Source organism: Mobula hypostoma, chromosome 4 (genome assembly GCF_963921235.1).
Source record: "Mobula hypostoma chromosome 4, sMobHyp1.1, whole genome shotgun sequence".
In the NCBI taxonomy this organism is placed as follows: Eukaryota; Metazoa; Chordata; class Chondrichthyes; order Myliobatiformes; family Myliobatidae; genus Mobula; species Mobula hypostoma.
Window position 1 is genome coordinate 44,400,035 of NC_086100.1, and position 14,040 is coordinate 44,414,074.

The 14,040-nt window shown below is 36.3% G+C and overlaps 1 protein-coding gene across 5 annotated transcripts in view; it reads right to left on the minus strand.

The window, feature by feature from the left end:
- Positions 1–14,040, minus strand: part of opa1 (OPA1 mitochondrial dynamin like GTPase) — a 157,952-nt gene that overhangs the window by 22,116 nt on the left and 121,796 nt on the right. For all 5 annotated transcript variants that reach the window (XM_063045731.1, XM_063045734.1, XM_063045732.1 and 2 more), the window contains one exon: positions 13,114–13,224. In XM_063045731.1, coding sequence (XP_062901801.1) covers positions 13,114–13,224 — 111 coding nt within the window. The remainder of the gene's footprint in view (positions 1–13,113; positions 13,225–14,040) is intronic.

The following is a 14,040-nucleotide window of genomic DNA, read 5'->3' on the forward strand; positions in this document are numbered from 1 at the left end:
TTTTATATGTTTCAATAAGATCCCCCCTCAATCTTCTAAATTCCAACGAGTATAAGCCCAGTTGATCCAGTCTTTCATCATATGAAAGTCCTGCCATCCCAGGAATCAATCTGGTGAACCTTCTTTGTACTCCCTCTATGGCAAGGATGTCTTTCCTCAGATTAGGGGACCAAAACTGCACACAATACTCCAGGTGTGGTCTCACCAAGGCCTTGTACAACTGCAGTAGTACCTCCCTGCTCCTGTACTCGAATCCGCTTGCTATGAATGCCAGCATACCATTCGCCTTTTTCACTGCCTGCTGTACCTGCATGCCCACTTTCAATGACTGGTGTATAATGACACCCAGGTCTCGTTGCACCTCCCCTTTTCCTAATCAGCCACCATTCAGATAATAATCTGTTTTCATGTTTTTGCCACCAAAGTGGATAACCTCACATTTATCCACATTAAATTGCATCTGCCATGAATTTGCCCACTCACCTAATCTATCCAAGTCACCCTGCATCCTCTTAGCATCCTCCTCACAGCTAACACTGCCGCCCATCTTCGTGTCATCCGCAAACTTGGAGATGCTGCATTTAATTCCCTCATCTAAATCATTAATATATATTGTAAACAACTAGGGTCCCAGCACTGAGCCTTGCGGTACCCCACTAGTCACTGCCTGCCATTCTGAAAAGGTCCCATTTATTCCCACTCTTTGCTTCCTGTCTGCCAACCAATTCTCTATCCACATCAATACCTTTCCCCCAATACCGTGTGCTTTGAGTTTGCACACTAATCTCCTGTGTGGGATCTTGTCAAAAGCCTTTTGAAAATCCAAATATACCACATCCACTGGTTCTCCCCTATCCACTCTACTAGTTACATCCTCAAAAAATTCTATGAGATTCGTCAGACATGATTTTCCTTTCACAAATCCATGCTGACTTTGTCCGATGATTTCACCGCTTTCCAAATGTGCTGTTATCACATCTCTGATAACTGATTCCAGCATTTTTCCCACCACCGATGTCAGACAACGTTGACTGTTTATTCCTTTTCATAGATGCTGTCTGACTTGCTGAGTTCCTCTAGCATTTTGTGTGTTACTGTGGATTTCTAGCATCTGCAGAATCTCTTGCGTTTATAACTTGCTTATCAATTTCACAAAAGTGTATTTCCAGAATTTTTCTTACAATATTTTAATAGTCAAGATTATTAAAAATTCCCTATCTCATGATCGTTAATCGATCTCTTAGGCTTTAATTTATTTAGAAGTGAAATCGCACCCCAACAGGGCACCTGTGGATATACAATACTTGGGTTTCCTGTAGATAATTTATAACTGTATCAAAGTTTATTGCAAAGAAGTGAAGAACATATTAGTGTAAACAGAAAACTGGCTGGCTAATAGGAAATACAGAACCAGCATAACCAGGTCTTTACCTCGTTGGCAATGTCCTGTCAAATGGTGTATATCAAGGATTAATGCTGACCCTCAATATTTTACAATCTACATAAATGACTTGGACCCAAGGTATATTTGCTAAATTTGCTTTTGACAAATAAATTAAATTGTGAAGAGGATGGATAGGCTAGGCTCATTTGAACTCATTTGAGTTTAAAAACTGAATCTTAAGGTATTGACAGAGTGGATACAGAGAGTTTCCTTTTGTGGGAGAATCTAGAAAAAAAGATTCCTGATCCTAAAAAATGTTTCATATTTAACAGGGGCATTTATAAAACATTATGAAATGTTAGCTGGGCCACAGCTGGATTATTCTGTATGTAGTTCTATTTGTCACAAAAATGTGATTGCACTGGGGAAAACACAGAGGAGATTCACCAGGATTTTGGAGGATTGGAGCATTTCCGACACTGAAGAGACTGGTAGCTTGGGTTTGCTTTACTTGGAGTGGCTAGTGGTGATGTGAGGAAACATATTTTCAAGCAGACAGTGATTGAAATCTGGAACACGTGAATGGCTGTGGCGGTACTCTAATAAGACTTAAGTATTTAGATAAGCACTTGAAACATAAAGCCATGGAAGACTATAGGCCGAATGCTGGAAAACGGGATTAGCATAATAGGTACTCGAAGCTTGGCATGGTTATAGCTTGGGATATGTTTCCATGATCTGAGTCGATAGCTGTTAGACAGAAAAGAGGTGATTTTTTTTTTGTCTCTCAGAGGATTGCAAGTCTTTGGAACACTCTCTCTCCCCAAAGGGCAGCGGCAGCAGTCTTTGGATATTTTTAAGGTGTAAATTCTTGGTGAGTGAGAGGGTGAAAGGTTACACAAGGTAAATAAAGATATAAAGTTAAGGTCACAAACAAATGAGCCTTGATCTTATTAAATGGCTGAACAGGAAAACAACGAAGTGGCCTACTGCTATTTCAAATGTGATTGCTGGTAATATTAATATTAATAAAATATTACTTGGATTTTCACTGTTAAATTTAGCAGAGCTCATAGCTTGGTTTGTAACAGGTTGAGTGTATGCTTAACAATAAAGGAACTTTAATACTAAGGTGCACGAGAGTTTCTCCATAAATAAATATACACTTAAAAGCATCAACAAAAACTGTTGCTAAGTGTCATTAAAACCTAACTATTTCTAATACTTATAACAGAAATGCAACCCAAACAGAAAGATAAAGAACAAGCTTAGACATGCCCTTTTAACAATCAAGTCAGGGGGCACACAACAAGGGACATAAAGGAGACAGAGCAACAATTATTGCCTACGTGGGTGGTGCAATGCAACAAACAGTAAACAAAAGCAGGAGGCTTGATGTGCTGTTCTCCACCCCACTGATCAGAGATGAAAGGACATGGCAAATTTAGTAGCTACCTTGAGTAAGAAATCCATATTCACTAATCAGTTACTGCAGTCAAGCTGCAAAAAAGATCATTAAAACAAACTGCACTGCAAGGTACTGCAAATCAGTTTAGAGTCAAATAGGACAAAAGATACAAACTTAGGGCCAGTCATTTAGCTACCTAAACACAGGACAGCAAGTTATATTTAATTCCTCTAGTGCAACCACTACAGAGTGACAATAATTATGCTTATATGAACTTCATTTGCTGTAAAATGCTTCAGATGACTTGACACCTGATTTAAAATTGGAAGCTTTATCTTAAAACAGCAATTTCTAAAATTTGGCATGATGAAAGCTGATTTATTTTTGTTTAAACATGAATAATATTTATGAAGTGTCCATGAAAATGCTTAATTTGATATATTCAAAGCAATAAAGTTGTGGTCACTTTACTTATATCAAGGAGGACTAAAGCACTTGGCTAGATTCATTATCAAGTGCACATAAAAAATGTCTCTTAAGCTTAGTGTTCCTTTTATGTGATATAATGTGTCCTGTATATTTTACGTGGGTGGCTACCACTGTCTAGTTATGCAACTTCAACCACTGCCAAGTCCAGACATGTCAGCACAATCACCAACCAAAAAAGACAGTTATTATAGGCATAATGGCATATAAATGTTATTCATCTATGTTGATAAGATTAAAATAGACACAGCTGACATTAAAGAAAAAGTGGTTTGTATTCCCCTTTCAAAATCATTACCCAGACCTCAATTAATAACACAGAGCCCTTAATTTATTTTCCTTTAGACTTCTTTACAGCTTCAGTGAATAAGACTTCCTGCAGCAAAGTTGCTAGGATGCAGCAACATTATCAGTGCAAGAACTATAATGCACAAAGGAACAAGCCCCGGCTTGTAAGCAAGCTTCGTAAAATTTTTTAAAGAAAAAAAGTTCTCTAATTTGTGTTCTGTTATGGAATGGGAGACTGGTTTTCAGTTGTTCCCCAAATCAACTTCTTTAATCATGTCTTCCATACATTACCTGACTTTGCGTTGTATGCCATTGCCTCTCTACTGAATACCATTCTGTCACATTTGCATACCATTCCTTGGAAATAGGCAATCCTTTTGTGGTACAACTGCACTTTTTCAATAAGTGAAAAGATATGAATTAGCGTGGATTCCCATTAACCTGGCCAACGGTTAATCATGGCAGCCACTTATTTGGGAGAACTTTTAGAGAACAGGAGCCAATCAAGAAAATAGCTGGGATTCCCTGTGTTTAGTTGGGACACCATGGCGCTTAATTGGGACAGCAGAATGCTGCTTAACAGTTTCATACTGGCATCAGTTACGTGCAATTGTGTGGCCATTAGACACTACACCATACTTAAAGCAAACAGTTATTAAATAGCATCAGTTGTGTGTGTTTGTGGTATGTTATCCATTTGGGCCAATGGACGCTGATTTAAAAAGTAATGATTTTTGATGATTTTGTTTTTTATTTTGAATTTAAAAAAAATCAGACCCTTGCGGAGATGCCATGAAGAGATGTTAACACTAACTGAAAAAATTCCCTACTAAACTAAATTAAAAGCCATCCATCCACCTAACACTATTCATTATCAGCTAGCAGAGGTGACTGGAGTGCCAAAATCTACAACTGCACACTTGATACATCGGCAAGATAAACAGCGAGAAGAATGGGCATTATGTGAGGGCTAACAGAACATCCCAAAAATGAAATACAGATGGTGAAGAGGCCTTTAATTAATGGTTTTCTATTGTAACTGGATGAAATGTGAATGGCAGTAGACCAACATTAAAAACAAACAAGTCAGAGAAGCTAGCTAAGAAGTTGGATCACAAAGATTTTAAAGCAACAAGTGGGTTTGTTTTCTAGATTGAAATGTTGGCACCACATTAAATTCATGAAAGCACATGGCAAGAATAATGGTGCTGATGCTGTAAATGCAGAAACATGGAAATCTACCAAACTTCCCAACTTGCTTCAAAAATTTTGCGCAATAGCGATGAAACAGGCCTTTTTTAAAATCGTGCCATGCCGAACGGTTCCTTTAGCTATAAACGTGCAACACTATCTGGTTAAGCAGAAAGCAATGCATTGTATAGATTGATTATCTGCATTAGGTGTCTGTCCTGATTTTGTTCATTTACAGTCAATCAAAAGAACACAACAGCGTATACTGGAAGAATTATTCCTGTATACATTTTAGGGACTAATAAACATTTTTATCGTACTATGGTAGCATTGCTAGTATTCTAATTTGTTTCTGTATTTTATTTAAATACATAATTTGTTATGTAGCTAAACTGTAGTTTGTCTTTTTCTTAATATACCTTTTTAACTATTTCCATGAAACTACAGCTAACTGGGGCAGCCACTTAATTGAACCAAAATGTTCTGGTTCTGATGTGTCCCAGTTACCTGGAGTCTACTGTATTGCTATAACATCTGTTCTGGAATAAAAACAGTTAAATGCAGCACACTATTACACTGTTCAAATATGTAAAATGCTTCACTTATAATGAACTGTTTAGAAATGGGATGGCAGTTATTGGGTAATCATGGGTGTTGTTGCTGAGGGGAAAATTTTGATAAATACACCATGACTTTGTCTCTGCATGCAAAAAGGTTGAATTTTAATGTTAACCCAAACAAACAAATGTAAATATTTTATCCAAGAAATGGAATGTAAGCAGAGAACTCCTCCCTCAATACTGTTCTGCCAAAGATTGTGTGCTTAGGTCTTTGGAAACACATTATCCATTAGAACAGAGTATCTTATTCTGACTGGCTAATTAAAATGTAAACTTATAATTTAATAAATTGAATGAGTGCTAAGTGACTCTGATAGGCCTTGAGGGAAAATAGATGGGTTCACTTCCTCCAAAAACTAAGATGAACAATTGTACATTGGCAATGGTGGCAGGTTTTGCTTCATTTCTCTCTCCCATGCAGAAAAGGATGTGTGGGCCTCAACATTGTTTTGTGCAAGTCTTGCAAACTGCAAGACTGGATGGGTGGCATTCAGGATTAAGAAAATTCCAGATATGGAGCTCAAGTAGGTATCTAGGTTTGGATGTAGATGGTAAGGGGTTGGTAAATTTCTTAGTGCAATTTTTATACATAAAGTCATTCAATATTAATATTTTGAGTACAAATAATTGCCATGCTTTGAAATATGTAATAAAATAAACCAAAAAATCCCTCTAACCTAAAATTGAACTTAAAACTATGAAAATTACAAAAGGAATCATGTTCATTAATATATGCACAACTAAATCTTATTCTGATTTGTATTAAATGTTTAGTAAATGTTAACTGTGAGCAATATTACTGTAAATTTAGTGTCAAGTAATGTGAAAACTAAAATTCAGAGGCAACATATATTTCAGTATGAAATCTAGACCAGGCTGACATTCGAAATTGCACTGGGTAGAAAATTAATCCAGGCTGTAGCAACTGGTGCATGTAAAAGACCCCATGGCAATATTTGAGCTGAGAAGTAATGGACAATATTTATCAGCCAGTATTATTAAAGATTATTAGTGCTGTATGAATATTTCATTGTATCTAAGCTGCTGTGCTCAAACTGCTGGCTACATGTTATGTCAAAAGCATTTTGTTATTCATAAGGAGCTTCAAAACATACTGAGGTTTTGAAAAGTGTTATAGGGATGAAAGTCTTTTCTTTCCCTTTATAAAAGACTTTGAAAACAAGAAAAACTACAAATTATTTTAGGAAAAAATACCAGCTGTTGATTAGCATATGATGAACAATGATATATTTAATTTCTGATATTCAGAATTAATATTTTCACTTATAGAGTATCCACAGTACAATTTTTAAAAAATTAAAGCTTGTAGTTTTGACCATAAATGTTCAATTTTAGTTATTTAGCTTTCAAGTATAAATTTATCTGTTCCTAAAAGCTGATATAGCTGGGGATGGTATAGGGGATAAGCTCTTACTACCTATTAAATGTTCCCAATGGTGTGTGTCTCAAATAACCTCTGATAACCAAGTCCAGCTCCTGGCCTTCACCTGCAGCTTAGCTACTAAGTGCAGCAGAACCATTTCTACTGACAAGGGAAGGGGCAAAGGTGGGTTACTGCACCTTAAAACCAGTTGCTTTGGGCAGATGAGGCTCATTAGCCATGGTTGGCAGCTCACCTAGAAGGAAAACTCTATCTTAAACCTCTGCTGCCTTGCGGCCCACTCACGGGGAAGGCTTTGGGAGTAAACCCAGAGGAAAAATCCAGAGCTGCGGTCCTAAGGCAGTCCTACGTTGAGCTCAACACTGACTGGCAACTCCTGCGACATTGCTGGTGGCAAACTTTAACGGTCTCTGGTGTTCCTTAGGACTCATCAGTTGTCTGGAAAAGGGGAGCCTGCTACGTGAGCTGTACATGGAGTACAGCCTACTCTCCATGTCGTAATGCCCTGGCTTGCATATCATAGCAGGCAGCTGGGACACAAAATCCACGGTCAACTCCGACCAACAGAAGACCTTAATACGAGTTTATCGAAAAAGATACTTTAATTATAGGTTCTGGAACTCAATTTCATACCGTTCATATTTTTAAAGATAAATTAGTTGTTGATTTAAATTGCCAATTGTAATAATCCCTATAACATGTCTGGAAAAATCCACTATAAATAACCATATTATTTCCAGGAAATTTTAAAGCCACTCAAATAACAGCAAACTAATATAATGAGGCAAACCAATTTTGAGAAAATTTGTCATTTTCTATTAAATCAATATTATGTATTGTCTCAGAACAGTTATCAAATCCATCAGATTTGTGTTATACTTGCAATACAAGATTCAGGCATGAAGATATGACTAACAAGACTTCAGTTGCTCCCTCTCTTTTTAATTATCAACTCTAATAATCAAATTAATTAGTGAGATTTAAAGCAACTGAGGGAAGCTCAGTTAAATAGTATGGAAAAGCCCAAGAGCGCACCATACTGGCTAAAATTATATACCACTAACAATATAAATATTACTGATGGTTCTAACTAGTAGAGACTATTGGCTCTTGGAATTACTAAATATGCCCACAAGAAAACAAATCTTTATGTTATATATGGCGATATATATGTACTTTGATAATAAATTACTTTGAACATTATCCAGGATAACACAGGAGACAAATTATTTAAATAGCATAAATAATCCCACATAAATTACATAATTCAACAATTTCAATTGCAATAACAAAACACAACAGTGTACTGATAGCTATGAATGATTTTTATGGTTTGTAGTTATAACTAACCAAGGAATTATGAAACATTTTAGTTACACAATTCAAGTATTATTCATTTCATGCCTTGTTACAAGTTGAGTGACTGAATCATTTTATATTTAGTAAATACTGCCACTTATTGATCAGAGACAGAACTGCAGATTTTTTTCATCACTCATGAGATAAGTTACGAAGATTCCAAATATTGGTCATCATCTGTGGTAACCTTAATATATACTAATAGTGCTTGTAGAATAATCAAAACAGTAAAGAATATCATTTCACTAGTTTCCAATCATGTCTTTAAACAAAAATTCATTTTTGAGCTAAACATAATGGCCATTTTTATTAAAGTAATACTGAGGCTAATTGTGCTTTTTGCCTTTTCTGACAAAACTTCAGAAAAGGATAGGTGAAAGAACAGAAATATTTGAATTCATGATGTCCCAGGTGTGTTTTTTCCCCCACAAAGTGAAATACTTCTGAAATATAGCTACTGTTGCAAAAAATTCCAGCAGCCAATTTGCACACATCAAATTCCCACGATCAATCAGATAACCTTTTTTGGAGTCATTCACTAAGGAATAAATATTCCTCAGACTATCAGAAGAATTATTTTTATTTTTGAAAATCGTACAATAGGATTCTTTGTCTACTTGAGAGAAAAGACAAGGCCTTGGTTTTAATGTTTCAGTTGAAAGATAGAAACTCCAACTAATATTTCAATCCCCCTGAATTTGATTGGATGTCCTAAGTTATTGAAGTAAACTCTGGGCTACTTCAGGTGTCACCCCTAGACCTATGCCATCCTGCACTTTTGCTAACTTCCAGCACAAAATTGTTAAGACTAAAGGAACATAATCTAAGCCATGTAGCAAAGGAGGCTGGGGCGGGGGGAGTGCCTTTATAAAGGTTTGTAAACTCATGAGGCATAAATAAGATGGATTGTCCTTTCCTCAGGGGAGGGGAGTCTAATACTAGATGGCGCACATTTAAGGCGAGAGAGGGAAGATTTAAAGGGGACCGGAGGAGCAATAATTCCCTGACAGAGGGTGGGGGGTATTGTATATGGAAAGACTTGCCTGAAGAAGCGGAAAGAGACAGGCATAATTGCAACGCTTAAAAGACATTTAGACAGATACAGTACCTTCTAAAAGTATTCAGCCCCCAACCCTTTGTTCACATAAATGAGTATTACAACGAGGGAATTTGATCAATTTAACTGATATTTGCATTTATGAAACACATGTTGCTCTTTTTTTACAGAAGAGCCCAAAAACCAGGGAAAATTGTAAAGATCGAAAAACTGAAATTTAAAAACGAAAACGTCATCAGTTCAAAAGTATTCACCCCTCCCTTTGCTCACTACATAGTTGAACTACCTCTTGCAGCTATTACAGCCAGTAGTTTTTGTTTCAATAAATCTGTAATTGATTTTGATTATTAAATTTGCACAACGTGATGAAACAAGATTTGCAAAATTTCTCCAGTTGTGCCAGGTTAGTAGACAGCAATCTTGAGGTCTTGCTAGAGATGTTCAATCGGACTGAGGACAGGACTCTGACTGGGCCACTCAAGGATAGCAATTTTCTTCATCTGAAGCCACTCCATGGTTGCTTGCTAGTGTGCTTTGGGTCATTGTCTTGCTAGAAGACGAACTTCCTTCCCAGTTTAAACTTTTTGCAGAGGCTAGCAGGTATTTATCCAGGATCTCTATTATTTAGAAGCATTCATCTTCCCAAAAAACCTGACTAAGTTTCCAGTCCCTGCTATTGAAAAGCATCCCCATAGCATGATGCTACCTCCACAATAGTTCACAGTAGGCATGGTATTACCTGGCTGATGCACAGTATTAGATTTATGCCAACACGTACCACTTAGTGTTCACGCCAAAAAGTTCCACTTTAGTCTCATCCTACCACAAGACCTTCCATGTCTTCACGGTATCTTCTAAGTGACGCCTTGCAGAGTTTCTACGGGCAATGATATGCTTTTTCTTTATCTAGAGCTGCTTCCTTGCCACTCTTTGATAAATATCCTTTTTCTGCAAGGCCTTAGAGATTGTGGAGCCATGAACTTCATCTCCAGTTGCAGCCACTGGCTTCTTCAGCTCATGCACACCGACAGTAGCCTGTCTTACAAGTTGCAGTCTTCTCTGGCGACTAAGGTTAGGGAAGTGACCTGACTTAGTGTGGCTGTGGTTTTTTTTACCCACTTTTTCCACAATGGACTGCACTGAGTTCTGAGGTACGTTCAGTATCTTTGCAATAGTCTTGTACCGTTCCCCAGATATGTGCTTCTCTGCTATTATTTCCCTGACTTGTCTTCAGTGCTCTTTTGTCTTCATTTTGGTTTGGTCCATTGAAAATCAACCATACTGGATTATGGGCCATTAATCTCAGAGATAAAAGCAGATATACATAGATGGAATCTTATCCCCTTTTTAAGTTTAAATTCAAGGATAAATACTATAAAAATGAATATTCTTCCTCGGTTATTATATCTTTTCCGTACTTTACCAGTGGAGGTGGATGATAATCAATTCAGGGAATGGGACAAATGGATTTCCCGCTTCATTTGGCAAGGAAGGAAACCTAGAATTCGATATAACACCTTACAGTTAGGGAAGGAAAGAGGAGGTATGGTTCTTCCTTGCCTGAGAAATTATTTTTATGCCTCACAGATAACCCCTCTGTTATATTGGTGTAATAGGGAATATAAGGCTAGATGGAAGGAAATAGAATTTGGATTAGTTGACAGTTTTCCTCTTCAGGCCTCAATAGCTGACAAAGGATTGATGGCCCAGTTAGAAAAATTTAATAATGCTTGGATAAATCTTACATTAAAAGTATGGCAGAAGGTGGTTAATTCATGTGGAATTAATAACATGCTAAAACTCTTTAGATGGTGTGCATATGATACCAAATTCCTTCCCAACAGAGGAGATAAAAGATTTGAGCTATGGATAAAGAAAGGTCTTACAACCTACCTCTCATTTATAGATAAAAGAGTATTACAAAGTTTCCAAATCCTGCAGGACAAACATGGCCTAGAACATAATGACTTTTTTAGGTACCTTCAAATACGAAACTATGTTAACCAGAGTTGTAGATATACAGACCTATCAACAGTAGAATTAGAATTTTTCAAGATTCTGAATTCGGCTTGCAGTTCAATACCTAGTAAATCAGTTTCTCGCCTATATAATGCACTCTCCCATGCTAAAAATGTAAATACACTGTATATTAAAGAGAAGTGGGAGAAAGAAGCGGGGTTGGTATTTTCAGAGGAGGCTTGGGGGAAAATCTGCAGCTTTCAATGGTCCTCGACTAATTCTTTGACTTGGAGAGAACATTGTTGGAAAAACATTATAAGATACTTCAAGACCCCATATCAGGAAAAATATAAAGATACAAATGTGATGTGTTGGAGAAGGTGCGGCTCCAAGGAGGCAAATCATTTTCATACTTTCTGGGATTGCCCTAAATTAAATCTATTTTGGGAAGGTATTCATAGAACATTAGTTAAGGTACTTAGGTCCCAGATACCTCTGAACTTTGAGACGCTCTATTTGGGGCATGTATTGTTCCTTGAACAGAAGGAAGATATAAAGTTGCTGCAGGCCCTCTTAGCGGCAAGTAAGAAATCAATCACTAGAAAATGGCTAAATCCAATACCACCTACATTAGAAGATTGGTACGAAATTATCTTGGAAATATTTAAAATGGAAAAGTTGACTTACTCCCTGAGAACTCAAAAAGAAACATTTTATCAAATCTGGAATAAATGGATTGAATATATAACCCCAATGCGAGCAGACTTTAGATGACTCTCCTAATGATTTATATTGCTCTTCTCATCAACACAGTAATATTGCTAACGTAAGCACCCCTAGTCTAAATGTTTGTTGTTTTTTTTTGGAAAATAGAGAATTAACACAAGTAAAGGGAAAGATTTGGGAAAGGGATTAAAAAAAAATGAAAAAATTAAGTAAATAAGTACATAGGGATTGGATAATTATGTCTGCGGGCAGGAACACGCACGAACAAATTGGGATATAAACACCTACAATGGTTGGTATATAGGCTCGTATGCAACATTTTGGACCAGTGGAAATGGTCCAGAAGGGTTGTATGGAAACTATTATTACCATTTTTCTTAACAACTAATTTCATTACTTAGCCTAATAGGTTAGATTTACCACAGTACATAATTATCTATTTAAATGTTTATTTTCCTTTTATATCATCTCAATGTGTACTTAAGAATGTATAAATAATTGTAGTTTTATACATATAAAAAAATGGAAAAGGTTATATGTGTGAAAAAAGTACATGATAATTGTGAATTCCTTATCCAAATAAAAATAAAATTATATAAAAAAAAAGAAAATCAACCATACTGTTGGAACTTACAGAGAGAGAGGGTATTCATTCTTACGAATTCATTCAAAACAGGTGATCCTCCAATTTTCTACATTAACAAATTGTGTGTGTTGGTAATATGCAGTGTTGCACCTGAGGAAAGTTAGTGTAGTAATTACAAAGGGAAGGAATACATTTTCAGCCTCACAATTTTAGTTTTTAATTTTTAGTAAATTGTTGACAGGCTTTAGAATTTTTTTGGTTTTACATAATGAACACTGATTTGTAGATTAGCTCAAAAAAAACTTATTTCAATATATTTTTTAAATTTAGTGAACGAGACAGTAAAATGTGAAAATAGTTGTGGGGATGAATACTTTCTCAAGGCACTGTACACCGATAGGGAAGTTTTGGAGGGATATAGGACAAATATAGGCAAATGAGATTAGCTCAGGAATCTACCTTGGTTGGCATGGATGAATTGGACTGAACCATCTGTTTTCATGTTATATGACTATATGACAATATACCTGCCTGCATGCTAATTTACTGTAATAACCAAATGTTAGATAGGTTAATGAAAATATTTCAATTAAGAGAATAAGATAACTTAATCCAATAAAGTCAAAAAGTACATAAATATCACTCACTCAGGTCTTCTGCCAGCTGAACTCTCCTTCCTGTCAAGAGCTGAACTTTTTTATCAGCGTCTTCTGCAAAGTCCTCCAATACCTCCTTCACATTTTTTTCAAGGCGTCTCACTGATATTGACAGAAAAAAGGCACTTAGAGTTAGAAACAAAAAGATATATTTTCTCCGTTAACTTATAACCACAAGATAGACATACAACTTTGCTGTCATTGAATAGTGCTGATGTTACTAACATTGTGGAATTATTTTGAGTCAACTTAGAAACAAACTGACTTGTGCAGCTAGCATAGTGATAAACAAGTAACTATCACAAAATATGTCACATATAGAAAATTGAAATGATTACTTACTTAACTTTTATGGCAAGATAAATAGTTTATGACATACCTATCACATACCTGTTGGCCAGAAAGAATTATCATCTATAAATCAGTTAACTGGAATGAGGCAAGGGCAGTGGAAACAGACAAAACAAAAGTCTTTGTTCTTTCCATGTGGTTGCAGAATTAGAGGTGGCCATTTCATGAGATTGTCCTTGCAGCTGCCATTTTGTGAACTGTTTGGTGAATTGGTTCCTACTCAAGGATAACTTAAACAGAGCAACTTAACATGGACACAAGGATTTTCTGCTAATAGTCTTTGAAACCTGAAACCTTAAATGTTTAGGAAATACTGAAAAGGAGTCAAAGGAAAAAAAAATCAAGTGTGTATCCTGTAGGAAATGGATCCCACAAGTTGCAAAGATTCAATCACAGAGTTGTACAACACGGAAACCACTTCCATACCAACCTTTCTGTCCATTGACACTAATGCTATTGGCTTGTAATAGGATCATATCCTTCTATGTCTTGCCTACTTACGTACAGAGATATTTGCCTTTTAAATATAGTGGCTAAACCCAACACCACATCACAACAACTTCTGGC